A 27,517-nucleotide genomic window follows, 5' to 3' on the forward strand; every position below is an offset into this window, starting at 1 on the left:
ACTCAACACAAGTGAAGCAAGGTTGCAAGATGTAGTGCTGTCAGGATTTTGGCCCAGGAAGATCCTGTGCTCCTGGAAAAGTCTAACCCCCCCAAAGCAGGACACGGCTAAGAAGGTATTTGGACTGCTAGAATGAACTGCAGGAGAAGGGAGGATTGGGCAACAGACTGTTCTGGGAAGGCATGGACGCAGATGAGCTTTTGTGGCACCTTTCATATTAGGATCTGTATACCCCTTGCAAACTACTAATGAAGCATCTGAGATACAGCCAAGTATTAATTATTATCCTCATTTTATAGAGATTAGACCAATTTTTTTCAAAAATACCCTCTAATTTTAGGGGTCTTGAGTTGGGCACCCAGATCAGTGGCCATTTTTTGAAAATGTGGACTTAGTTTTGTTTTTTTTTAAATTAATGGAGATATCCTATCTCCTAGAACTGGAAGGGACATTGAAAAATCATTGAGTCCAGCCCCCTGCCTTAACTAGCAGGACCAAGTACTGATTTTGCCCCAGATCCCTAAGTGGCCCGCCCCCTCAAGAATTGAACTCACAACCCTGGGTTTAGCAGGCCAATGCTCAAACCACTGAGTTATCCCTCTTGTGACTTACCTACAGGAAAATCAGTAGCTCAGCCAGGACTAGAACCTTGCCATCTAGTTCCCTTCTGTAATCATTGAATTATACTACCTCAACTTCACCTACCTCCTAAAGCCATGGTCTACATACTTGCTCCACATGCATCCTCATTTAATTTTCTGGCACCGAACAGGGGAAATTGGCTGTCATCCAAACCATATAATTATAACTATGAACCAGACTTTTATAAGCTACAGCAGTGCTCCAAGTGTGTAAATATCAGGAAGGGGGTGAACCAGTTCAGATAATGTGAAAAACAAACCAAAAAAAGTCACCAATCCTTGGGCCAGTTGAAAATATTAATTATTTTTGGAATATTTTAAATGCTAACTAATTTTTACTCTCTGTTTCACTAAGCTGCCTCCTCTGGCTCCACTTTACATGATTGGAAGACAGGAAGGCTGTTTATGCGTATTTCTGGTCTGACCAGTGGCAAGAGCAGGGAATTTCACAAAGGGAAACCAGTTCCCGCCCAGGATTTCTAGCCTGCTTGCCCAGACTCCAGAGGTTTGGAAAAGCCGAGGAAATTGAGGATGCCTCCTGGGAGCTGCTGAGACTTGTCCTTCATTAGTGAACACCCCTTTATAAGACCGCATTGGGATTGTCCCATAAGCTATAAGGAAGCACAACCCCACCACACCACAGTGTAGTGTGGGCAATGAGGAAGATCTTGAAACTTAAACTGGATTCCTTGTAGGGAGGGAAGGAATGTGTAGGGTGACCAGATGTCCTGATTTTATAGGGACAGTCCTGATATTTGGGGCTTTTTCTTATATAGGTGCCAATTACCCCCCACCCCCATCCCAATTTTTCATACTTGCTGTCTGTTCACCCTAGGAATGTGGCTGTTTGCAGGTGCTCCTCGAGTCTGTGTGTCCTGTGTATCAAGGCTATGCAGTATTTATTAAATACAATTATTAATAAATGACTCAGTAATAAATTGCAGAAGTCACACTTTGTTTTTCATCAGCTGGATGGGGGTGAAGTAAGGAGCAGGGGAAAACCCAACAGGAAATAGCAAGGATGGGAGCATGTGGGTCAACTACTGACTGGGAGAGTCACTATATCCTCCTAATAGAAATGGTTCCAAACACGGGATTTCACAAACATCTTCTGCTAAGGCGCAAGAGGGGGTGTCTTCCATTTGTACTGACAGCTTCTTCGCCAGTTCTTTAAAGAGTTTTCAAGCTGAACCCTGGCTGACAAGATAAGGAGGGAAGGAATATGAGCCCAAACCATCCCTAAGATAACCCCATAGAATTCAGTGCAGTTTACCCCAGGGGAATTTGGCTTTATGGGGTTTTTTGAAAATAAAGAATTTATATTTGCAAAGCCAGTGTATTGATTGAAATGAAACAAACCAGCTAGTGTGTAGTCAAGGGTTTTACACCTGAGACTGGGCTCACCAGGGGGAAAAGACTAGTCCAAAGGATGAGATCTGAAAAGAGGAGCAGCAGGAGGAGAGAGAGGTCCCTGATGCTGGATCCACCCCACACTCCTGCTGCACCTCTGACAGCTGCAGAAAAAGCATCAGACAGAATCTTGAAACCTACCAGCCTTTACTCCCTGCTCCTGTGGTAGCATGTAATACCATGCACAGCTCTAACGTAAACAGGGCTAACACACAGATTCAGAAGTAGCCCACTGGCCTAAGCTTCACTCCTCTGCACCCATGGTCCTCAGCACAGCCATGAGAGCAGAAGCAGCTCATCACGATGAAATCACCAACAGACACCCCTCCCCCTCCTCCCACCAAACTCCCTCCTCCACTTGTCCAGCAGCATGTAGCCTTCAGGTGAGTTAGAGAATGATGAGAAAGGCAAAAAAATATGAAAAGGAGCAAAACTACTTTTCAATTAGAAAGCCAAGATGAGAAGGGAAAGAACGGAGAGTAGATGAATGGGTAACCATTTGGGGCATGGAGACATGGGACTAAGGGACGGGGAACCCAAACTTCAATGCTTTGGAACAGAGGCTTCAAGGAAAAAGATTGGGAACTGCATGTGAGTGAGAGAGAAAGAGAGAGAGATGGAGAACAGCCCAACTGCATGTCAAACCCCATTCTGATGCAAACAGAGATTCTCCTGTAGTTCAAGTGTTGGGGCTTGTGCTTTTGGGCAGGAGGCTAAGAATCCATGTTTTATTCCCGTTGTCACTTGTAAGCACCAAAAAGCCATAGTGTTCCAGCACAGTGACAAATTTGAAATCTTAGGTGGCCTCAGGTTTGTTACAATAAGTATGTTAGGTATTTCTAAGGTGCCTATCAGCCTGAATATGTGAAAACAAAGTGTAGCAATAAAACTCAGAATAAATAAAACTCATTGTGTTGCTGAGTTACTAATTACAAATACTTACAGACAAGAAGTTGCAAACCAAGGCTTCCCCCCTTTGAAGGTTAAACTACCCACCCTGCTTGCAAACAGAAACTCCTCCCCAGGGATAATATCCAGTCAGGAACCACATCCCAGGACTCCTCCACTAGGGGACCTAAAGTGTGTACTGAGAGACTAAAGCTGGGCCAGCAATTCATCATGGATCCTTTATATATTCACCAAGACAATAGTAAGTTTAAATTGTTCTCTGAAACTTATCTCCCATCCTTCAACACAAATCTTAACCCCCTCAGTAAGAACCAGCTAGATCTGAATCACAGGACCCACACAGCTTCCTTGCAGGTCTTCTTCATTAATCTTACCACCCAGTCCTAGAACAGCCCCACTTCCCTGACAGCTGCTTGTGGTGGAGAAGCACTTCCACTCCTTTCCCAGAGAAAACATGAAGGCCAAGATTTAAAAAAATTGGCTGCATAGAACTAAGCTCCTAAGTCCATATTTAGATTAAAAAAAAAAAAAAGAGGACTAATGTTCACAGGTGTGGAGCACATAACTCCCACTGACTTCAGCGAGGGCTGCTTGCTCAGCAACTTTGAAAATCAGGTCACTTATTTACTACTTCTGAAAACCTTGGCCTAATGTTTTCATTGGGGTGCAGACACAGGAGATGTAAGAAGAGAGGTGCCTATCACACAGCCTGTAGGTTGAGTGACAGGCCATTTGTTTGTGTTCTGTAAACACTGTGACTGACTCCAGGGGAATGTAGCTATAGCTCATTGGCATATTTAGGCCTTAAGTCACTGATCATTTCACTTATGCCAATGAAAAGCCAAGGGCTGATACTAACTTTCAGACACTGTGAACTAGTGGCTAGAGTACTGGAGTGGTACTCAGAAAACCTGGGTTCAGTTTCTGGCTTTGTTGGTGACCTTAGGCCAGTCATGTGCCTCAGTTTCTCAATCTCTAAAACATTACCAACTTCCTTTGTAAATTGCATTGAGATCTACAGATGAAAAATGCTATTGCTATTGTTGCCACCGGCGTAGGGCAGATTGGATCCATTGATTTAGGGGCAAAAGACGCTGTGTATCCCGTCACAAATCCTGAGCCATCCAATCTCATGGCATAAAGCTGAGCTTATTTCATATAGCTATGACACTGAGTACATAGTAATTAAAGTACTTCAAATGGAAAAAAACTGCATGGATGAGACTAAAGAGTCACACAATTTCCCCCCCCCCCCCCCAATAAACCAAGCAAGGTAAATATGTGGCATTACCAAGATGCGTTGATGGTGGGAGGGGTATAAACTTTTTATTGGCACTACTTCAGAATGACCTGCATAGCTCTCTGCAACTTAGGTAGGTTGTCCCAAAACTCATGGCAAGAGAATCTTTATAACACCCCATGCTATTTACATGTAATTATAATAATGCCTTTAATTCCTTTGTGCCTTTTAACAGATGATCTCAAAGACCTTTTACACACATTAATTAATTAAGCCTCACAATATTCCATGAGGTACAATAGGCATTACTGTTCCTATGGCACAGATGGGGCAAATGGGAAGCGTACAGAGGTGAAATGATTTTCCCAGCCAAAGTCATGTAGTGAGTCAGTAGAAGAAATGGAAAGAAACCCAGTTGTCCTGGTTCCCAGTCACCCGCTTGCTCTAACTCCTCGCCTGCACTGTATACCCAAGTTTTATGTATTGGAATTTTTTTTGGTGTTCGGTGGAATTCTCTTATGGCAGGGGTTCTCAAACTGGGGGTCGGAACCCTTCAGGGGGTCGCGACGTTATTCCATGTTGGGTCGCGAGCTGTTAGCCTCCACCCCAAACCCTGCTTTCCATCCAGCATTTATAATGGTGTTAAATATATAAAAAAGTGTTTTTAATTTATAAGGGGGGGGTCACACTCAGAGGCTTGCTATTTGAAAGGGGTCACCAGTATAGAAGTTTGAGAACCACTGTCTCATGGCGTAGTTTCTATAAGCAGATTCCAGAGATTTTGTATAAATTTATTACTTATCCTGGAGAAAGCCAGCTAAGATCAAATAAATACTGCTGCTATTCTTGAGATATTGTACCAAGTTCCTGTAGGTGTGTGATTCCCCTTAGATTGCCACCCCCTTTGAATTATCTGAGACTAAAGAGCCACACAACAACCCTCCCCAGTAAACTAAGGCAAATATGTACATTACCAAGATACGTGGTGGTGTAGAGGGGTATAAACTTCTTATTGCGACTACTTCAGAATGACCTGCATATCTCTCTGCAAGTTATGCAGGTTGTCCCAAACTCATGGCAATAGAATCTTTATAACACCCCATGCCATTTACATGTAATTATAATTATACCTTTAATATCTAGTGTGCTTTTTAACTGATGATCTCAAAGTCTTTTCACACGCATAAATTAATTACGGTAAGCCTCACAATGTCCCATGAGGTAAAATAGGTATTATTTTAATCTGAATTATTTTTAGCTCCTAGCTCGCTAAAATCCCAGGCTAAATGTTGCTTTTTTATCAGTTCTCCTTTTTCGCCTTTACCATGTCCCATCAGTTGGGGTTGGAGACTTTTGTTCTTTATCTCCAAGCATTCTTGTCAAGTGCTTCTTCCAAGCTGACACCAACCTTCTTCATGTCCTCCTTCAGCATCTTGAACCACCTTTTTCTAGGTCTTCACATGACCCAACCATCTCAGTTGATACTCCCTCAGCTATTCCATGATGGGGCCTATCTGCATTATGGCTCATACTGTTTTGTTGCATAGACGATCAGCTCTCATCTTGTCCGGTGTCCACCTGAGCATTGCCATTTTGGGAGTGTGAAGTAGTTTTTTTCTCTCTTCATCATTGGCCAGCACTCTGACCAGTACATACAGAACAATTTTCTAGGAACACTGTCATAAGCCTTCTCTAAATCCACAAACACTCAGTGCAGCTCCATGCATTTCTCCCTGTATGCCTCTTACACTATTTGGGCTGAAAACACTGCATCCATTATTAACTTTCTTGGCATAAACCCAAATTGTTTGTTTCATACCTGATGCTACAGTCCACCCCCCCCCCACCACCACCTTCTCCATAATTATTTTCAGCCATTTCACAGTGTGACTCATTAACGTGATGGGATGGTAATTGCTGCATTCTTGCACATCTCCTTTATACTGGCTTTTTATAAGGTAATACACCTAAATCCTATGCAAATTTCAGAGTTCACCTCCACAGATAACCTCACAAAGCAGACACATGGATGTGAGCTGCCAAGTTCCCAGCATCCCATGCCCAGTTGCATGCTGTGCAGGGGAGGAAATGCTGTTTAGCAGTAAAGGAATGTCAGGGGAGAGGAAAAGTGAACTCAAAGACCCTTCTTTCTCAGTGTGAAATGCTGTCACGTTTGCTACACTCTGTCACCCCTGTGGGCACTGTTATATAATGCAAGATTAAACTGTGGAAATAGCTCAATAAGATTCAAAGAAGGATGGACACACATGAGTAATTTTTTCACTTCAAGGTCCCAGAAACAAAGGCAAGGTTTTCATCTCGAGGCCAAAAGACCAAAACATCAAGACACTTGATCACGGCCTTGGATAGACCAAGAGACTACCTACACTTGACCAGAGCTCAAAGAACTGGAAGAGATCAGGAAGAAATTCTGTTATTGTCCCATCATACAAATATTACACAACAAGGCAAATTATAAAATCAGCTGCTATCCGAGATAGAATTGTGGACTAGACAGACAAAGAGAGCCAAATTCTGCATTAGTTTCAGCACTGATTATAATGGGATAGTTTGGAGTGCAAGGAAAAGGAGAATATTACTGTCTATCCAGTATGTGTTTTCTATTGTAGTGGTAGAACAAGTTAATCAAGAATGGTCCGGGATAGTATCTGACCACCAAGACTGCAAAAACAAAATTACCCAAATGCAGTGCAAGCCTCACTGGCTTACACTAGTTTTTTTCCAAAAACTTGGAGCAGTGAAGGATTTCTAGGGACAGTTCAATAAGTAAGTCACCAAATTGGAAGATTTCTGGTTTCCCTTCATTTCTGCCTATACATGGATTACAAAACTCAAATCCACAAAGCAGCCTCCTTGTAAAACATTCCCTCCCTTTCCCCAAAGGAAGGGGCTAGATATATTTGGGGAGAAAAAGATCATAGAAATACACCTTATAAGCTGCACTGGACAGAGCTTTTATTGAAAGGAATGGGTAGGTTTATATATTGGCCCTATTTCTGAGAGATAATTTCCACAGGCTAGTATGACTTAAAACTTTTCTACCTTTAAAAGCATTTTCTCTCTCTTCTGTAATATTACCTCTCCGTAACATTTTGTATTAAAGGCTTGATCAAATTCAGTGGCACCTTATTCAGCAGCTAGGAGGTTAAGCTCTAAGGGCCATCTTTTTGTTCTCTGATTGTACAGTGCTTAGCACAGTGGGGTCTTGCTATTTTAATACAAATAATAATAACAATAATAATAAAGTGAGAGAATAAAGGTTTAAAGATGAGACTCAGGGCTTCTCTCCATGGGGAAAGTGACTGGCAGAACTCTAGTGGTAAAAACATAGTGCGTCTGCTATAGCTATGCAGGTATAACTCCCTGTGGGGACTTCACTGTATGCCAGTGTTGCTTATAGAAGTGACATAAGCTGTACAGAAGGGGTATTGGAAAGGAAGGAATGTTCACATCCCCCCACAACTATCAAGTGTGTGCATTTGGAAGGGATAAGCCAAAGGGCTGTTTGGATCTCTATGAACATTCAGAAATTATGTATGAAGAGGGCTTTCACAGGCAACTATGAAAAACAAGCTCTCAGAAGCTCTTAGAGATCTCTAAGTGAACGTGTGCAACACATCAGCCTAAAGACTGTCATCTCTGTAAAGGCCTGTTATAGAAAGATCCCACAGCTCCACAAACTGAGCATGCACAGAGTACACTTCATCCTCATTGCTGAAATGCAGCTGCATCTCCTGCATCTCTTCATACAACAAGAGAAAGGCACCATCAGCAGCAAAGAGCTTGATCTAACACTTATTAAGGTGATGGGCAATATAGTTCATACAGACACGCTCTGAGCACCTATAACTCCCCTTGGAGAAGAAGATTAAGCCCATTGCTGCTCTGCACCTTGGGTAGTCACCTACGCCTGTGCCAAGTGGGTGCAAAACATCAGTCTGATCCAGCAGCATTTTATACCCACTTGGCACAAGTGGCTGTGCAGGGTGCAGGATAACAATGCTTTGGACAGGGCCGGCTACAGGCAGCAGGTGCTTGGGGCGGCCACTCCAGAGAGGGGCGGCAGGTCCAGCTATTCCGCGGCAATTCGGCGGACGGTCCCTCACTCCCGCTCTGAGCGAAGGACCTCCCGCCGAATTGCCGCTGCAGATCGCGATCGCGGCTTTTTTTTTTTTTTTTTTTTTTAAGCAGCCAAAACCCTGGAGCCGGCCCTGGCTTTGGACCCGCTGTGCTCAGGGAGAAAAGAAAGGCAAAGGGTTTCAGGGAGGTAAGACGCAATTCCTCTGAAACAAGCCATCATTTTTTCAAAGCAAGCAGTTATGGCAGCACTAACACACACACAATTAGCAAGTACATGAATTTCATGCTGATGCTTCATAAGATGTTTTGCACAAAAACACTTTCACATTGACATGACCTTTCTGAATGGCAGCTGGAGAGAGAGCATAAATGACATATTTTTAAGGGAGTGAAATCAGTACTTGTGAAAGCAAGGAGCAGATACTACTAGTCACAGGCAGGCATAATGCAGACATATGCTGTGTGTTTCCCCACATACAGTTCTTGAACATGCAACTCAATATTGATCTCCAGCAATCCAACTGCTAATCTCTACCTGGGCTCCCCACACAGATGTGTCAGTGGATCCCACACCTATCCTGCAGCCCCTTGTTATTCCAGCCTTGGGAACTACAACCAGTTGTCCCGATTCCCTTCAATACTGCCCTACAGAGCTCCCCCTGGCAATTCCAGTCCTGGGAACTTCACACAGTTCGGCAGATGCCTCTCTATCCTAACACACCCCCTGCTATTCTAGCGCTGCATCCCTCTTGAGTAGAAACTGCATATTGTGCCCAGCTATGCAGTAGGCTTACACAATGCATTCATGGGGACGAAACTGAGACCTACTAAACTCATTTCACCGATGAGCAGAGATAACATTTGAAGTCCAGAGATATTCCTCCTTAAAAAAATCTGAAAGAGAGACAGATAGAAAAGTGCTGCAAGCACTCGCTGACTTTATCTACCGTCAGAAAGTCCTGGGCAAAGAGAAATACAAGCTTTAACAAAGAAAGCAGCATGTGGAGGAGAAAAGGCAAGAACGCTGAGCGACACTGTACCTTTTCTGCTGCAGCAGGTGGATTTCATCCAGACGCCGAGTCCAGTATTTTTTGCCTTGTAACTTATGTCTGAGCCTGTTCCAGAGCTGGATGAAAGGTTTGCTATTCCCAGGCAGAGGCAACCCCATTGTCTTTTTCCTTTCTCCTCCTTTTCTTCAGCTGGAGCAGCCTTCTATACCAACGCAGAAGCCAGCAACCCTCACCCAGAAAGATTTACGGCAGTCTCACTGAATGGCCCTGGGCTGACTCTCCTCTCCCAACTACGGCTTATTAACTCTGCCCAGAATCGCCTATACGCAGCTAGCTCAGATGTATCAGTTCAAAAAGAAAAATGTAAAAAAATAAGCTCTCTAACAGTAACCACCTCTGGCTAGCAGATCATCCTGAGCCACGCCGACCATGAGAATGAAACGAAACAGAGAGAGCAGCGAGTTGATCTCCAAAATAACCCACCCCAAAGTGTGTCTGATTTGGAGACAGCCACTTGGGATCCTATGCTTCAGGTACTCTGACCCTGCCCAGCTGCTGAGGAATATCTAAGGCTTCAGCTCCTAATATGCCTTTTCCATTTCTAAAGTCTAGGATTTAGAGAAGTTTCTTCCTTATCCACCCCTGGCTACCTCTGGGAAGGTGCATCTGAGCGGTGGGACCTGGAAATAGACAGAGGGCTGCGCAGATCAGGCAGAGCAGCATCTAACTCTGTGAGCATATGAGAGTGTGTCCTGAAAGATACTATCTACTGGGAAGGCACCAAAGCACAGTACAAAGGAGGCCACGCCTCCCAATTCGCCTCTCCGCAAATCACATCAGAGACACAGCTTGTGTTTAAGGAGCTGGCCTGCCTGCCCCATCCCCACCTCTCTCTCTCTCTCACACACACACACACACAAACCCGCGCGCACGCATACAAAATAATTTCCAATCTCCAAATCTTTTAGGAGGTGGGAGAAGAGTTTAAAGATATTTGTATAGAAAGACTTGAGCCTCCGGAGGCCTCCCTTTCCTCTTCCTTTCCCCCCCCTGCATTCTCTCTTACTTTCTCTCTCTACCTTGTTTCGTCTGTACAATGTATTTAGAAGGAGAGTGAAATTTACCATTTGTCTGTACTATTATTTCATTGTTGGAAAAAAGCACAAAATGATTCCATGGGCTTGGGGTATTGATAAGCAGGAGCAAAGACAGTAGGGGATATTACCTGAGAGCAAAGAAACTATGGGCCAAACCCCGCAACAAGGCCCTGATCCACAAAGACAATGGGAGTTTTGCCATGATTCAGTGGGAGCAGGATTAGGCCCTTAGTCTTTACTCAGGCTACATTCCCATTGTAGTCAGTAGGGATTTTGTCTGAGTAAGGTCTGAAGGACTTGGCATTGGACATTAAGCAGAATCAGCATTTATGAGCATAAATCTGAGGGGGGGGGGGGGGGTTGGGGAAGAAAGGTGAGTAAAACACCAAAATAATCAGGGGAAGGAGGAATAAAGATTAATCTGCAGGGGCTGATGCAGGTGACCTAACAGGTCTTTCTGATCTCTAACTCCTAGGATTCTCTGAATCATGCAGTCTAAGTGTAAGTGTCAAACTGAACAGACCTGGAATAAAACATAAAATCATCACTGATAAAGTTGCAGATGACACAAAAATTGGGGGAGTAGTAAATATTGATGGGGATAGGTCCCTGATGCAGAGCAATCTGGATTGCTTGATAAACTGGGTACAAGCAGGGGCAGCTCCAGGCACCAGCGCAGCAAGCGCGTGCCTGCGGCGGCAAGCTGCGGGGGGCAGCAGTCAGGCTGCCTTCGGCGGCATGCCTGCGGGAGGTCTGCCGGTCCCGCGGCTTTGGCGGTAATTCGGCGGCGGGTATGCCGAAGGTGCGGGATCGGCGGACCTCCCGCAGGCATGCCACCGAAGGCTGCCTGACAGCCATGCTTGGGGCTGCAAAATACATAGAGCCTGGGTACAAGCAAACAATATGTGTTGTAATACTGCTAAATGTAAATTCCTATACATAGGAACAAAGAATGTAAGCCATACTTACACAGTGGGGGACTCTATTCTGGGAAGCAGTGACTCTGAAAAAGATTTGGGGGTCATGGTGGATAATCAGCTGAACACGAGCTCCCAATGTGACACTGTGTCCAAAAGGGCTGATGTGATCCTTGGATCCATAAACACAGGAATCTTGAATTGGAGCAGAGACAGAGAGGTTATTTTACCTCTGTATTTGGTACAAGTGCAACCACTGCTGGAATACTGTGTCCAGCTCTGGTGTCCACAGTTCAAGAAGGATGTTGGTAACTTGGAGAGGGTTCAGAGAAGAAACCTGAGAATGATTAAAGGATTAAAAAACCTGCCTTATATTTATAGACTCACAGAGCTCAATCTATTTAGCTTAACAAAGAGAAGGTTAAGAGGTGACTTGATTACAGTCTATAAGCATCTACATGGGGAACAAATATTTAATAGTGGACTCTTCAATCTGACAAAGAAAGATATAACATGATCCAATGGCTGGAAGTTGAAGCTAGACAAATTCAGACTGGAACTAAGGTGTAAATTTTTAACAGTGAGCATAATTAACCATTGGAACAATTTACCAAAGGAAGTGGTGGATTCATCATCACTGACCATTTTAAAATCAAAATTGGATGCTTTTCTAAACGATACTGTAGAATTATTTTGGGTAAAGTTCTATGGACTGGGTAATAAAGGAGGTCAGACTAGATGATCACAATGATCTCTTCTGGTCTTGGAACTTATGAATCTCTGAACTCGGGGGGGGGGGGGTGCATTCCTCACTGCAATCAGTGACGGCTCAGAGATTAATGCCAGCCAGGAGAGACAGCTGGTGGTGGGAGGGATGCAGCCTTTGGATAATTAAATCAACACACACAGCCCTCCTGCTTTTCCTGGAGAGTGGGAGGGGTAGGCAAGCCAGGGTTGAAGTTAGATAAGGCTCTTAGATACCAAGATGATAGGCACCTTACAAATACCTAAGGTAGATAGACAGATAAGTCCCCATTTAGTTGAGCTGCTCTCCCCACCCCCGCTGTTGGGTTACTGGCTCTTGGTGCATAGTTGGCATTCTCTCTCTGGGGGGTGGGGTGGGGGCATTGTCATACCTGCAGGCTAAGGCTAACAATCAGAAGGACTCTAGTGTGTAAATGTTACACCTCCAATTTAAATAGATTAAACCCAGTGCTGATTGTACAGCCACTACAGGCCAGCAGTGGGAAAGGGTTCTCTCTCTCTCTTCCCCCATCCCGATGTTGTGTAGGGAAAATGTGTCAATTTGCACTGATGCAGGGAAAATAAATGTAATTTTGTAACTAGTGTCATCGTGCAGCCCCAAGGGCATAGAGAAGGGTGGGCAGTGCAGTGTGAGTGATGTGTCTCAAGGAGACAAGGGGCTGGTCACTTTAAAAGGTGATGTGGCTAGGTGAAAGGGAATGGATAGCGATACACATTCCTTCCCAAAGCTGTTCCAAGCAGCTCTAAGTGCTGTCCCTTTGCAGTGGTACCACAATGTAGCCATGGATGAAAGAGGATACAAGGATACACAGCGTCTGCAGACTAGAAACACAGTTACTAGCTCAGCCACACACAAATACACACACATGCATACTTGGGGAGCTGGTCCTTCAGCTTCAAACACACTTGAGCTAAAGAAGAATTCCAACAATAATTGTAGGTCTCTTACCCTTTCTGTGGCACAGCCACTGGAGGGCGTCATGACACAACACACATACGCACACAGCACCCAGACATTGCAAGAGGGCATTTTCTCTGCTTACAGCAGTGTATGTGGTCAAGGTGAATTGCCAGCATGGACAACAGATGGAAGCTGGCTACACCATGGGAGAACATTCCAAGGCTGGTTGTCAGACAAAACATTGTAAAGGTCTTTGTGGGTGAAGGAAGGCTGCAGAGCATGTGTAATAGTGATCTCATGGAAAGATGACACACAACACAATGGTCAGAGCAAGTGGTAATGACAAGGGGGGGGTTAATGGTTCTGTGGTGGCACACATTCAGGTATCTTTTGGGGGAAGTTCAATCAGCATTGTGTACATCACAGCCAGCACAGGCCTGGCCTTGAGAGCAAGTGAAACAGCACAGATAAGTCAGTAGATGGTACTATTTGGTGGAGAGACAAATGAAAAACAGAGATATACTCACAAGGCCAGAGAATGGCCATTTGTACATGTCTACTACAAGTTATGGGGAACTGCAAAACCACATTGACCACTGAGAACATGCTGTTTGGTCATATGGTCTTGCCATGGTTATAACACAGTCCTTCTGCTCTCTTCTGGACATGGTGTACTTCTGTCACCACCACCAATTGCTAGCTATCCATAAGCCATGTAGAGCACTAACTGAGCAGATATGTGATGTTTCCCATTCTTGTTTTCATGCATCAAATCTTGCTGTGTGTGGATTTGCACTAGATGGCCTAATCAGTCCCCAGTATTTCCCATTCCAGTGCAAGGAAATGTTGTTTTAAATCAGTGGACTGGGAGTCAAGAGTTTTACGTTCTACTTTTAGCTCTGACACTGACTCACTGCAAGACCTTGGGCAAGTCACTTCCCCTCTCTGTGCCTGAGTTTTCTCATCAGCAAAATGAAAATAACAATACTTCCCTAACTCTTAGTGGTATTGTGAGGCTTAAAGGGCCTAATCTATACCCAAAGTTACATTACGCAACAGCCAGCATGAATTCCAGGTATTAGCCTAGAGCAAACTGGACCCTTGTCTTTTAAAGTCTATTTCAATGATGGTCGAGTCAGAAGAAAACATCAGGATCATGTCTGCTTGCAGCGTGATATAGGAACACTAGAGCCTTTGCCCTTGGGTGTTGACCATCTGGAGGAGCTGAGGCCAATGGAGGAGGCAGTTTTATTGTCTTGACTGTAATCAAAATCGTTGATACCAGCATATGCAAATTAAATTATAGTCACAAATGATTCATTCACTATAGGGTATGGATTCCTTTAGTCTAAATGGCTCTGACCCTTGCATTCCTTGTTCTCACAAAACTCCTGTTGACTTCAGTGGGAATTTTGAGTGCCCAAGGAATGTAGAATTGGATCCAATATATTTAACTTGTGACAAGTCAGAATGAGCTCTCTCTCTCTCTCTCTCTCTCTCTCTCTCTCTCTCTCTCTCTCTCTCTCTCTCTCTCAAGGTCCAAACATCTCCTTAGGAGTAGAAAAAAATACAAGGGAGAAGAGATGCTTCAAATATTACTCCAAAGAGGAAATGGTAAAGTGCACCTTATTCTGCCACAATATCTGCAATGTGAAGAGTAGCTAATGGGTGTGATGGAGGATATTACAAGAGTGAGGGCGGATGTTCCATCTAAGGAAGAAGCTATGTGTATCTACATGCTGCAAGAGCCCCTCACGAGACTTAGATCTCTGTTAAACAGAGAACAGACAATGTGGCAGCTGATGGTATTAGCAGAACTTGCTCATGATGAGAGCATAGAGGAGATTCTAGTTTTGGTAAACTTATGTTCTTTTGTGGTTGTACTTGGGTGTAACTTTAACTTTTCTCCCCAATCCATGCCACTCACCTGATGGACACATGAGGCTCTTTGCCTCAATAACAATACCTAGCACTTAGAACAGGTTTTACATCTTCAAAGCACTGAGCAGCCATTAACTAACCAATATTCACATCATCTTTGTGGGCTAGAAGTATAGTCACACCCATTCTACACTTGCAGAAACTGGGGCGGAGTGAGGTCAAGTGACTTGCCCAAGGCCAGGCTGAGAGTAAGTAGCAGACCATGATTAGGGCTCCAGTATTGCCTCCCAGTCCTGTGCTCCATCCACTCCCTAAAGCCCTCCTTCTTTTGCTTACTCTTTCACTTTCTTTTGTTCCCCTCCTCTCTGAATCTCTCCTTCATGTTCAACCTGCTTGAAATAAGATTACAGGATCTCGTTTGTGATCCAAATCACAAACGGATTCCACCTCACACCTCAACGTTTCCTCTTAGATGGCCCCTATTTCACAAATCATGAGAGAGATACAGCCATTCCAGAGCAAGGGAATGGTTCATACAGTCAGGGATATGCTGCCATCTTCAGACAAAGAGTATAAGTGCATCCAACAAGCTATTTACATTACCTCTTTAGATTTTGAATTACACTACAAGTCCTACCGTGTTAGAGGATAGTGTTACAACACAATAGTTCCTCAACCAAGTTATAGTAGCTTACATATGCGGACAGCACCAAGCCACATTATGCTTCTGTAAAGATAATATGTAAATGCATAAAAATACGTATTGAAGTAAAACAAAACTAAGCAGTAGTGAAATACAGTACAATGCCTAGGGATTCTAGGAAGAGCATGCTAATAATACTATCTCACAGCTCTTTACAAAATTTTATCTTGAGGGGTCCCCTCGGGAGGGGGTCATCAGGGGACAAGGAGCGGGGGGGTTGATGGGTTGCAGGTTCTGAGGGGGGCAGTCGGGGGCAGGATGTGGGTTGGGATCGGATGGGTGGTGGTGGGGGGGGGGAGACAGGCACGTGGTTCCTTTCCGGGTCTTCGGCGGCACTTCGGCGGCTGGGGTGTGTGTGTCTTCACTCACTCTGGGTGAAGTACCTGCCACTGAAATGCCGCCGAAAACCCGGAGCAAGTGAAGACACCACCACCCCCCGCCGCCGAAGTGCCGCTGAGGACCCGGTAGGGAACCGGTTCTTAGGATTTTGGGAGCTCATCACTGACCCACTCTTGAAAAAGACCCCTAACCTCTGGCTGAGTTATTGAAGTGCTCAAATCATGGTTTATAAACTTCAAGTTACAGAGAATCCACCATTTACACCAGGGCTGCCCCGCGGGGGGGGGGGGGGAGGGGGGCAAGTGGGGCAATTTGCCCCAGGCCCTGGGCCCCGCAGGGCCCCCCATGAGAATATAGTATTCTATAGTATTGCAACTTTTTTTATGGAAAGGGCCCCTAAAATTGCTTTGCCCCAGGCCCCCTGAATCCTCTGGGCGGCCCTGATTTACACTAGTTTAAACCTGCAAGTGACCCATGCCCCATGCTGCAGAGGAAGACGAAAACCCCCATAGTCCAGCTGCAGTTAAGCCAGTAGTCTTAAAGTATGTTGGGAGTTTTAAAAAAAATCCACTTTGTAGCAAAAACTTTGAACTATCACCCCAGCTGCAAAGTTAGGAACATGATAAAAGGGTAAAAGTCTTGCAAAAAAAACAAAAAACAAAAAACAAAACCCATCTCTCCCAGGTCTGACATTCATTGCAGTCAAATTTAAGAGTCTGTGCTTTCCCATTCAAGTAGGAGATTGTTTTTATCTGTGGGGGTTTAATTTCAGAGATCAGGTCTTTGGGAAATTCACAGGCTGCAAAGGTGTTTAATTTCCCTGACGCTGTTAAAAGTAAGAGCTTTTCAAGCTCATTTTCTAGCAATTATATACACTAATCTCTGAATTCTCCTAAATTAGCTGGGGCCTGGGCCATCCTTACCCATACACAAGGTATGCAGCTGCATAGGGCACTCCCTCTGGGAGCGAAGGACCTGCCGCTGAATTGCCGCCGATCGCGATCGCTGCTTTTTTTGTGTGTGTGTGTGTGTGCTTGGGGCGGCAAAAACGCTAGCGCCGGCCCTGGCTCCCGCCCCACCCCAGCCCGCCCCCACTCCCCTGAGGACTCCAGAAGCGGTCGGGCCTGCACTCACTGGTAAGTAGAGCAACCTGGCCCCAGCCTGCTCTGCTCCCCTGGCTCCCAGCCGCACCGCCGGCGAGTGCTGGGGGGCGGTTCCCCCCTCCCCCCAAGCCTGGGAGCCAGGGGAGCAGAGCAGGCTGGGGCCGGGTCACTCCACTTCCCGCAGAAAGTGGCCAGCCCCCCTCCCCCTGTCCCACACGAAGGCCTGGGGCCAGCCCCCCCCCGTGGAGGCCTGGGGCGGGGCCTCACACAGCCCCCCCCCCCACGGGTGGGGCTGCGTAGGGCACCAAAATAGCTAGGGACGGCCCTGGCTGGGGCGACCTCCATTACTTAAATTATTTAAAACTAGACTGGACGAAGTGCTGGAAAATAGACTGTAAGGAAAAATCTTCCATTGGCTGGGAGCTTGGGGGTATAGGGTTTGAGATAAGAGATTACCTAATAGGTTGTTTCCTCCCTTCATAGCTATGACTCAAGAAATTCTCCAGGCACTTAGCCCCCTGCAGCCTCCAGTAAGCCTGAGATTATCATATTGCTGTGGTGCAAATTATTTTTATTCACTATATTTCAGTACTTTAGTTTCTTTTGTAGTTTGGGGATGCTGCAGACGGTAGTGCTGGTGAGTGATGCAGTAGAGGGCACCCATCTCATAGAGTCAGCACTGAAGTTAATAACATAGCTTAAAACTAGGGAGTGCTATGTTGGAAGGTGACTTGGTAGGGGGGCTTACTTCTCCCTGATTCAGTACTGATCTCAATGCTCCACCATAGTGGTAGGGAGCACCGCATAGTCTAGCATTCCACAACACTAGTTCAGGCTGACTCAGAGGGTACAGGCACCCACTACAGAATCATCAACACAGCTTCCTACTGCACTGAGGTTATTTCTGGGTCTCCAGTCCAAGTGTCCTAATCTGACTTTACTTAAATACGAGACCCGATGAGATCACAGCTCAGGGGTGGCATGATTGCAATATGGTGTAACAATGCATACCAGTACATATTCCTCACAACCCTTCTCTTCGCTGCACCAAGAAGTGAGTTACTGCCCTCTAGTGGTGTGATGAGAATATCAGGTCAAGGTTTTACCAATTTTCTCTGTTTTTAACAAACTTCTTCAAAGTGCAGTTAAGGTCTGAAAAATGACAGCTGTGTAAAAATGGCACTTTGTTACTCAACACATCTCCTACCACTGTGCCTGAATCATACCTGTCCCTACTTCACTGACTCAAATACATTTTTTCTCCTGTTAGAACCATAGAGCCACCAAAACTCAAGAGCTTGAATTAGGGTTGTCAATTTTGGTTGGACTTATTCCTGGAAGCTTCCTCATATGACATAATCTTTCATTAAAGATTAATCTTTAATTCCTGGAGACTCCAGGACAATATTGGAGGGTTAGCAACCTCTAGATGGAGTCTATTCTTCATGCACCATCATCCTAAGTTTCTGCTGGAACTCAGTGAATTATTCACTGCAAAAAAAAGGCATCCAACAAATTTGGCCATTGTTTCTGCTCATGAATTATTTGAGAACCTACCAAAATGTCTATGAATCTCTTCAGCATTTGCAAATATTTACTGAATAGTTTTTACAAACAAATGTCAGTTTATGGGATGTTCACAAACTAGCAATTTCATTGATGTCTTTGGCTCTTTGCTGTTTGTGGGTCCAGTTGGTTGTATGTTACATCTACTGTTTCTAGTCCTTAGGTGAACAATTGAAACTTTTAAAACAGAAGAATAATGATTGCTGAGAAAGAGAAGCAATTAACTTTCTTGTCTGAATTTGTGGATGAATGACTATTTGTATTAAAATTCATGAACATTTTGGGATTTATGAACTTCTTCACAAATAAATTGGCAACCATCTAAATCTTTGTAAATAATGAGTAGTATCTCCTGAAATACCAGCAAAAAAGCTGCCACACCTATAGCTTTTTTGTATTAATACCTGTCCGCTGAATTTTGATGATGGAAAATTTATCATTGTTGAAAGGTGGGGCACACAGGAGTGCTGAAGGCTGCTCTTTATTTCCTGGTTAACAAAATGTTTTAATGTATAACCCCTGTCACATGGCAGGAGTGAATATCCACTTATTCCAGGGGCTCCTTTTACAACCATGACCAATGATTTCAGAAGAAGAAAGTGTCCAACCAGACACCAAGACAATCACTGCCCTGGACACCTTACAGTGTAGGAGGCAAACCTTTCCTGATCTGTCCTACCTAGGACGTAATTCTCATGTGACCTTCTACCCAATGCCAGAAACTGTTGCCAATCCTCCTAAACTCCAGCTTCACCCATGATTCACTCAGAAACCCTCCTAACTTTGCCAAGACCCAACAACACCATGTGATCCATCTATTTTCTAATCTGATGCCTCCTGGGTTAGGATGCAGCAGCAGGGTGGGGATTCAGCCTAGAGTAGAAGTTTGAGGGAAAGGCTTGGTGGTGAGAGTGAGGGAAGCAGCAGGGAGGACACAGGATTGAGTTGGGGGCCATCTGGGGTGATGGGAGAGTTGAAAGAATCATATAAAGGTGGGGCTGGAAGAGATCTCAAGAGATCGTCTAGTCCATCCCCCCATGCTGAGGCAGGATCAAGTATACCTAGAGGGAAAGGAAACTGGGAATAGATGCTTGATTAAAAGTTATTCTTGCATATGTGACCGTCATGTCTGTTGTTGGGAAGGAGTCACTCCCCACTCCCCAACCTATGGGATACAGTTTTAGGAACTTGGGATTCATCTTTCTGTAGTGCATTGAACATCCCATGTGCTTGATTCCTCATGAGAGCAAGAGGGTTACTGACTGACATTGTGGGCCCTCATTACTTCCCAGCTTCTTCTAGTTTCAAGGTCCTGGGGTACAGGGCAGGTCTCCTGGGCTGGCCCAAACATACTGTAGGTCAGTGATTTATAGCCTGTTCAGTGTGACCTTCATCCAGACCCTGTGTCCAGAGCGTTTTTCCATCTGAGCATCCTCCATCCACCCAAGGGCATTTTTCCACACTACATTCTTTGGAGTCACTGAGTTTATCGAGAGACATGCTTAGCAAATACACTCTCCTAACTCACATCCTCCTCTCTGTGAAATTAATCATGAGGCTAGAGTCGATAGCTCGGGAGGCAAGAGTAATTCTAATAACAACTTTCGCTCTTTAAATCCCTATTTCCTGCGATTGATTGGTCAATTATAAAAATTAACTCCTGGTCAATGCTCATTTAATATTCATCTAATCTGCTATCCCAATCCCCACCATTAACAGATCAGCATTTTGCTTCCTGTCATAACAGATCTCTGTAATGTCATTTTCTGTTTTTTTCCCCTCCAAACTATACAATAGACTATTCATATGGAAACCTTCCTTCCTCCTATGGCTATAACCTTTCCAATTTTGCTGCTTTTCTCTGAAACTTTTTAATCTATGTCCTTTTTGAGATGATGTGACCAAAACTGAATATAATATTTGAGGTATGATTATGAACTGATTTATGCTACTTACTGGCATTATATAGACTTTAGTTATCTGTGTGGAAAAGAAAGTGTGGCAATCTTTTCTTTCCCTCTTTCTCTTTTTTTACAGAGAGAACTGTATTTTGGCCACATAGAATTCCAAAATGACTGAAGAGATTTTCCTCAAGCTACCTACATAATGGAAAATTTCAGCCCAAATGGATCTTTTTCACCTTGTCCCATTAGTTGGGGTCAGCTACTTTTATTCTTTGTCTCCAAGAGTTCTTGTTAAGTGCATCTTCCAAGCTGATGCCAACCTTCTTCATGTTCTCCTTCTGTGTCTTAAACCACTATTTTCTGGATCTGCCTCGTGGTCTTTGTTCTATGACTAGTAGATCTTGTACTCTTAAAAATAGCAATAATGATCATAATAAATAAATAAAAATGTTGGGGGTCCATTCAAAAGCATTTTGTAGTTCAGATTTGACCCTCGATCTGCTTATTGACTACCCCGGCATAGCCTATCAGCTCTCGACTTACCCAACCTCCACCTGAGCATTCTCATTTTGACAGTGTGAAGTAGTTGTACTTTTCTCTTCATCATTGGCCAGCATTCTGATGCATACATCATGGCTGGCCTAATCATGGTTGTATACACTTTGTTCTTTAGTTTACTTGTCATATTCTTATTACAGAGAATTCCTGTCAGTTCCCTCTTCCTGTAACTCCTAACATTCCCATCCACCTTCCCATCATGGCTTAATGATGAACCGAAGTATTTAAATTGTTGCATAGACTTTAACTCTATACCATCTAGCTTTACTGGCTTCTCATTGTCCCTCTCAACAAAGCACTTCATGTTTTCCATCTTGTGTTGGCTGATTCATAAACCATTTTCTTCTAATGCAGCCCTTCGTCATTCTAGATCCCTTTCCAGTTCGTATTAATCTTCACAGCACAACATGTCATTGGTGAAAACCATGCTACATGGAGCCTCTCCCCTAATACCCTGAATCAAGGTGCCCATTACAACAACAAATAGCAATGGACTTAAGACTAATCCTTGATGACCTACCCTCACAGTGAATGGTTCACTGTAGCCACAGTTTCTTCTCATGAGTGTTCTGCTACCCTTGTACTTGTTCATGATAGTCTGAACATATATCCTTGCAGATTGTGCAACTACAGGCACCACCATATCAGTTCTCTAGGAACTCTGTCATAAGCCTTCTCTAAACCCACAAACACTAAATGCAATTCCTTGCAATCTCCCTGTACTTCTGTGATATTCGGGTTTCAAACACTACATCCATCCATTGTTGACCTTCCAGGCATAAACCCGAACTGGTTGTCACCTACTTGGTGCTCCACTTTTTTACAAAGTCTTTTCTCAATAATTCTAATAATTTCATCATATGAACCATGAATTTGGTGGATTGGTAATTACTATATTCTTGAACATCTCCTTTGCACTTGAAGATAGAGACTAGTATGCTCTTCCTCCAAGAGGAAACCCAAATGGATAATTTCTTAAAAAGTTATCAGCAAATAAAAACATGGGGAAACCATTTTCCAGTGTTAACTATGGCTTACACTACCAATCAAATATTATAATTATTTCTATTATTATCTGTTAGCTAATCTTAACTCTACTATGTAGGCAATTTCTGTAACACTTTTACTAAATCTGTAAAGCCTTTTAAGATCCATTGGTATGAAGGCCGTTATATAAAATAAAGGTTTTCTTTTAATAATAGCATGTTTAGATCATACATACTTGACAACCCTTAAAAGCTATAAATAAAGGTTCTAGTGGAAAAATACCAGGGACACACTTTTTAACAACAGTGAATATGGAGAGTTTGGGGGTCAGTTGTCATATAACATGATAAAAAGCTCTCAGGGCAATAGTGTAATGTTACTACATGCAGTGAATTTGAACTTAGTCACCTTTGAGATCCAACTCAGCCTTAACATCTATGATTCTGTGATCTCTGGAATGAATGACCAACCCCACAACCAGAAAAAAACAACCACCCCCCCAAAAAAAACCAGAAACAAAACAAAACCCCATGCTATTTGTTTCCTGGGGCAAGACTATGAGGCAAACACACACAAACTCATCATATATCTGAGCACAGGTATCACAGTAATGAGCATAGTACAAATTCCAAGACAGATAGATTAGATTAGATATTTGGAGGTCACACTGTCAAAAACACTGTGGGAAGAATGCATATTCCAGAATGATGCTCTACCATACTGCTGTGAGACCAGCAAAGATAGGCCATGGTACCGGAGAATATTTGGGCCAAACATAAAAAGATATTTTAAAAGTTCAGCATATGGTGCACACTTTATATTAAGTTTGTCTTCTAACAGGGAAATATTAACTGTTGGCTATTATTTTATGATTATTGAACAGGAAATATTTCTGAGAGGAGATGAGAGAGCTCCAGGCATGAAAGAGAAGGAGATACAGATAGGGACACACACATGTAGAGAAACTCACACACTATATGTCCCAGCAGTGCCAGTATTTGGGAAGGTCAGTTCTTTATTGTTGTAGCAATCATTTGCCCCATCTGCCTTTTCAAACGATGTTGAAAATGCATCTTTTTCTCCAAATACCTTCATCTGCACAATTAAAATGGTTATTATATTTCCCATACACAAATAGCAAAACATTCCCATTCAGTCGGGCTGACTTTTGTTTCCTGGTAAGGAGTAAGAAAAGCAACTAAATAAAGTAAAAACAAATATAAGGTGTCTATGGGAGAGCACAGCATCAAACTCTCTGTACCAGCCATTTTGAAATGACTCAGAATCCTGAGTATTTTACCAACTTCAATAGAGCCAGGATTTCACCATTTATATTTAAAGGTACAACACCTGGAAAAGATAATTTTTTTCATCACCTCAACATTTACATAGCTACATGAGTATGGCAGATATGGGAAATACAGAGATAGAAACAGGGAGAGAGACTGGGAAAGAGGAACTTCTCCAAGTAGAAGGAAACTGGAGTGATTTCAATTTTGTTACTAATTCGGAAGTTAACATTGTATGGGTTAAATTATAATATTCAGTGGCTATTTGGAGAATGTGATTAGAATAATGAGAATTAAATAAGAATAATCTCTCCGATAATCAGGATTTAAATTTTAAACACAGAGTTATTTGTTTACTTAGTTCTTTTCAACCTTGGACATTATGTCTTGTTGGAAAGGGATATCTAAATGTGTCAGTGATGGAGCTCACTAATATAGAGGCAGTTTATGGTAGCAGCCAAGATAGCAAAGTGAACCCCCGCACCTCCAGTTCCACAAACGCCAGGTTCCCTTGGCACCCAGAGCCTAACATTCTACTGCCCTCATTCATCCTACCCTAATTGCAGCCTGGAAGGAGATTGCAACAGTGATTCGCATGTTTTAGCAAATGAAAACTTAAATCATGTGCTCTACTTCGGAACAGGCTCAAGGGAAATGAAGACAGAATCCAGCAGAACTGCCCATTCATAAAGAAAACATGTCAGAAAAATGTCAGTGATTCTCTGCCCGGGGAGGAATGAACGCAGTGGCCTGCCAGAGCACTAAGTGACTCCATGCAGCAGCCCCATGTGCCCTTGTTGCCAAGAAGGCTAACGGCATTTTGGGGGATTTGATAGCTGCTTTCAACTACCTGAAAGGGGGTTCCAAAGAGGATGGATCTAGACTGTTCTCAATGGTAGCAGATGACAGAACAAGGAGTAATGGTCTCAAGTTGCAGTTGGGGAGGTTTAGGTTGGATATTAGGAAAAACTTTTTCACTAGGAGGGTGGTGAAGCACTGGAATGGGTTACCTAGGGAGGTGGTGGAATCTCCTTCCTTAGAGGTTTCATAGAATCATAGAATATCAGGGTTGGAAGGGACCTCGGGAGGTCATCTAGTCCAACCCCCTGCTCAAAGCAGGACCTAATCCCAATTAAATCATCCCAGCCAGGGCTTTGTCAAGCCTGACCTTAAAAACCTCTAAGGAAGGAGATTCCACCACCTCCCTAGGCAGCTATCAAATCCCCCCGCATTCTTCTCTTCTGGAGACTAAACAATCCCAGTTCCCTCAGCCTCTCCTCATCATTCATGTGCTCCAGCCCCCTAATCATTTTTGTTCCCTCCGCTGGACTCTTTCCAATTTTTCCACATCCTTCTTGTAGTGTGGGGCCCAAAACTGGACACAGTACTCCAGATGAGGCCTCACCAATGCTGAATAGAGGGGAAAGATCACGTCCCTCGATCTGCTGGCAATGCCCCTACTTATACAGCCCAAAATGCTGTTAGCCTTCTTGGCAACAAGGGCACACTGTTGACTCATATCCAGCTTCTCATCCACTGTAACCCCTAGGTCCTTTTCTGCAGAACTGCTGCCTAGCCACTCGGTCCCTAGTCTGTAGCAGTGCATGGGATTCTTCCATCCTAAGTGCAGGACTCTGTTCTTGTCCTTGTTGAACCTCATCAGATTTCTTTTGGCCCAATCCTCTAGTTTGTCTAGGTCCCTCTGTATCCTATCCCTACCCTCCAGTGTACTACCACTCCTCCCAGTTTAGTGTCATCTGCAAACTTGCTGAGGGTGCAGTCCACGCCATCCTCCAGATCATTAATGAATATGAACAAAACCGGCCCCAGTACCGACCCTTGGGGCACTCCGCTTGAAACCGGCTGACAACTAGACATGGAGCCGTTGATCACTACCCGTTGAGCCCGACAATCTAGCCAGCTTTCTATCCACCTTATAGTCCATTCATCCAGCCCATACTTCTTTAACTTGCTGGCAAGAATACTGTGGGAGACCGTATCAAAAGCTTTGCTAAAGTCAAGGAATAACACATCCACTGCTTTCCCCTCATCCACAGACCCAGTTATCTCCTCATAGAAGGCAATTAGGTTAGTCAGGCATGACTTGCCCTTGGTGAATCCATGCTCACTGTTCCTGATCACTTTCCTCTCCTCTAAGTGCTTCAGAATTGATTCCTTGAGGACCTGCTCCATGATTTTTCCAGGGACTGAGGTGAGGCTGACTGACCTGTAGTTCCCCGGATCCTCCTTCTTCCCTTTTTTAAAGATGGGCACTACATTAGCCTTTTTCCAGTCATCCGGGACCTCCCCCGATCGCCATGAGTTTTCAAAGATAATGGCCAATGGCTCTGCAATCATATCCGCCAACTCCTTTAGCACCCTCGGATGCAGCGCATCTGGCCCCATGGACTTGTGCTCATCCAGTTTTTCTAAATAGTCCCGAACCACTTCTTTCTCCACATCGGGCTGGTCACCTTCTCCCCATACTGTGCTGCCCAGTGCAGCAGTCTGGGAGCTGACCTTGTTCGTGAAGACTGATACAAAAAAATCATTGAGTACATTAGCTTTTTCCACATCCTCTGTCACTAGGTTGCCTCCCTCATTCAGTAAGGGGCCCACACTTTCCTTGACTTTCTTCTTGTTGCTAACATACCTGAAGAAACCCTTCTTGTTACTCTTAACATCTCTTGCTAGCTGCAACTCCAAGTGTGATTTGGCCTTCCTGATTTCACTCCTGCATGCCTGAGCAATATTTTTATACTCCTCCCTGGTCATTTGTACAATCTTCCACTTCTTTTTAAGGTCAGGTTTGACAAAGCCCTGGCTGGGATGATTTAGTTGGGATTAGGTCCTGCTTTGAGCAGGGGGTTGGACTAGATGACCTCCTGAGGTCCCTTCCAACCCTGATATTCTATGATTCTATGATTCTCTACGCCAATCTCCTACCATTGTTTTCTGTAAGCACATGCATTGAGGCATGGCACCCCAGTCCCAAAGGAGCCCAAGTAGACAGCCTGCACTCCCTTTCCAGTGGCACCCAATAATAGTAATTACTATTGTTAGCAGTAAGAACACCTAGCTCTTACGTGGTGCTTTTATCCGTATATCTCAGAGCACTTTACAAAGGAGGAGAAGCAGCATTATGCCCACATCTCACAGAGGGTGAATCCAAGCTACATAAGGTAGCAGTGATATGCACAGATTCCACAGCAAGTCAGGTAGGTATAGACCCCTGGCCTTACCGCCCATGTCACGCCCCCTCCCGCCCCCTTTGCAACAGACACCAAATCAAGGCCTTGCATGCCTATTGCATGCCTATTGCATCTCACAGGGAGATTGAACACTCAAATGGAAAAGAGATCTAGAAGTGAAAAGACTTATCATTAGTGGAATACGTCTGCTGGGTCTCACTGTGGAGATGGTTTTATTTCAGTGCTGCATGTGAGAGATCCTTATGTAGCTTGTATATCGGTTTGCAAAGTATTTCGGGATGGGAGAAATGCAAGGTATTATCTAGACCCCCACTCTTAGTTTATAAATGTCTCACTTTAGGGCAGGAGTGCAACAGTGTTTGGATGGGTCCCCAAATACAATTCTGAGTGCCCCAGTGTCAGGAGTATGGCCAAATGAGCTAGCGAGGCTGCCTGACACACCACCCTGCCTGATTGGCTGAGCAAGCCAGAACGCTGGTTCTTAGGCCCAACAGCAGCAGGAGCTTGCTGGTTGCTCAATGCCCATGCCTTCTGATGCTCATCTTGCTTCTAGCCCTGCTCCTGCCTAGATCATGACCTGCATACAACCTTGCTCCTGCCTAGACCCTGCCCTGCAACCAGCCTTGTTCCAGTCCTGTCCCAACCTGCTCCTGCCTCCTCAGACTACAGGTACTTCGGTTCTGACCCTCGGCTCTGATCCCTGGCTCTGACTCTGCCTTGTCCCTGGGCTCTTCCATTCAAACTCTGACTCTGGTTCTGGCCCTTACTCTGCCCACTAGGTCTGACTCCTGTTCCGTCCACTAGGCCAAACTGACACCCTCCCTACCCTACATAACCTGGAAGTTTACATGGCCATCATGTACCCCAGCCTCCCCAATCCCTAATGGATCTTGACGTTGCCAGTTCTCATGATTTCACCTTAAATCTTGATATATTTGGTGTTCTCTGAAAGCAACAGCTCCTGGAACCATTTGAGTACATCAG

At 44.2% G+C, this 27,517-nt stretch overlaps 1 protein-coding gene across 1 annotated transcript in view; it reads right to left on the minus strand.

Annotated features, from left to right (window-relative positions):
* Positions 1-9,469, minus strand: part of LOC135884761 (transient receptor potential cation channel subfamily V member 6-like) — a 38,521-nt gene extending 29,052 nt beyond the window's left edge. Inside the window, exon 1 of the mRNA XM_065412306.1 lies at positions 9,342-9,469. Within this exon, the coding sequence (XP_065268378.1) occupies positions 9,342-9,469 (128 nt within the window). The remainder of the gene's footprint in view (positions 1-9,341) is intronic.
* Between the last annotated feature and the right edge of the window lie 18,048 nt (positions 9,470-27,517).

The sequence above is a fragment of the Emys orbicularis genome, chromosome 1 (assembly GCF_028017835.1).
Source record: "Emys orbicularis isolate rEmyOrb1 chromosome 1, rEmyOrb1.hap1, whole genome shotgun sequence".
NCBI classification, from domain to species: Eukaryota; Metazoa; Chordata; order Testudines; family Emydidae; genus Emys; species Emys orbicularis.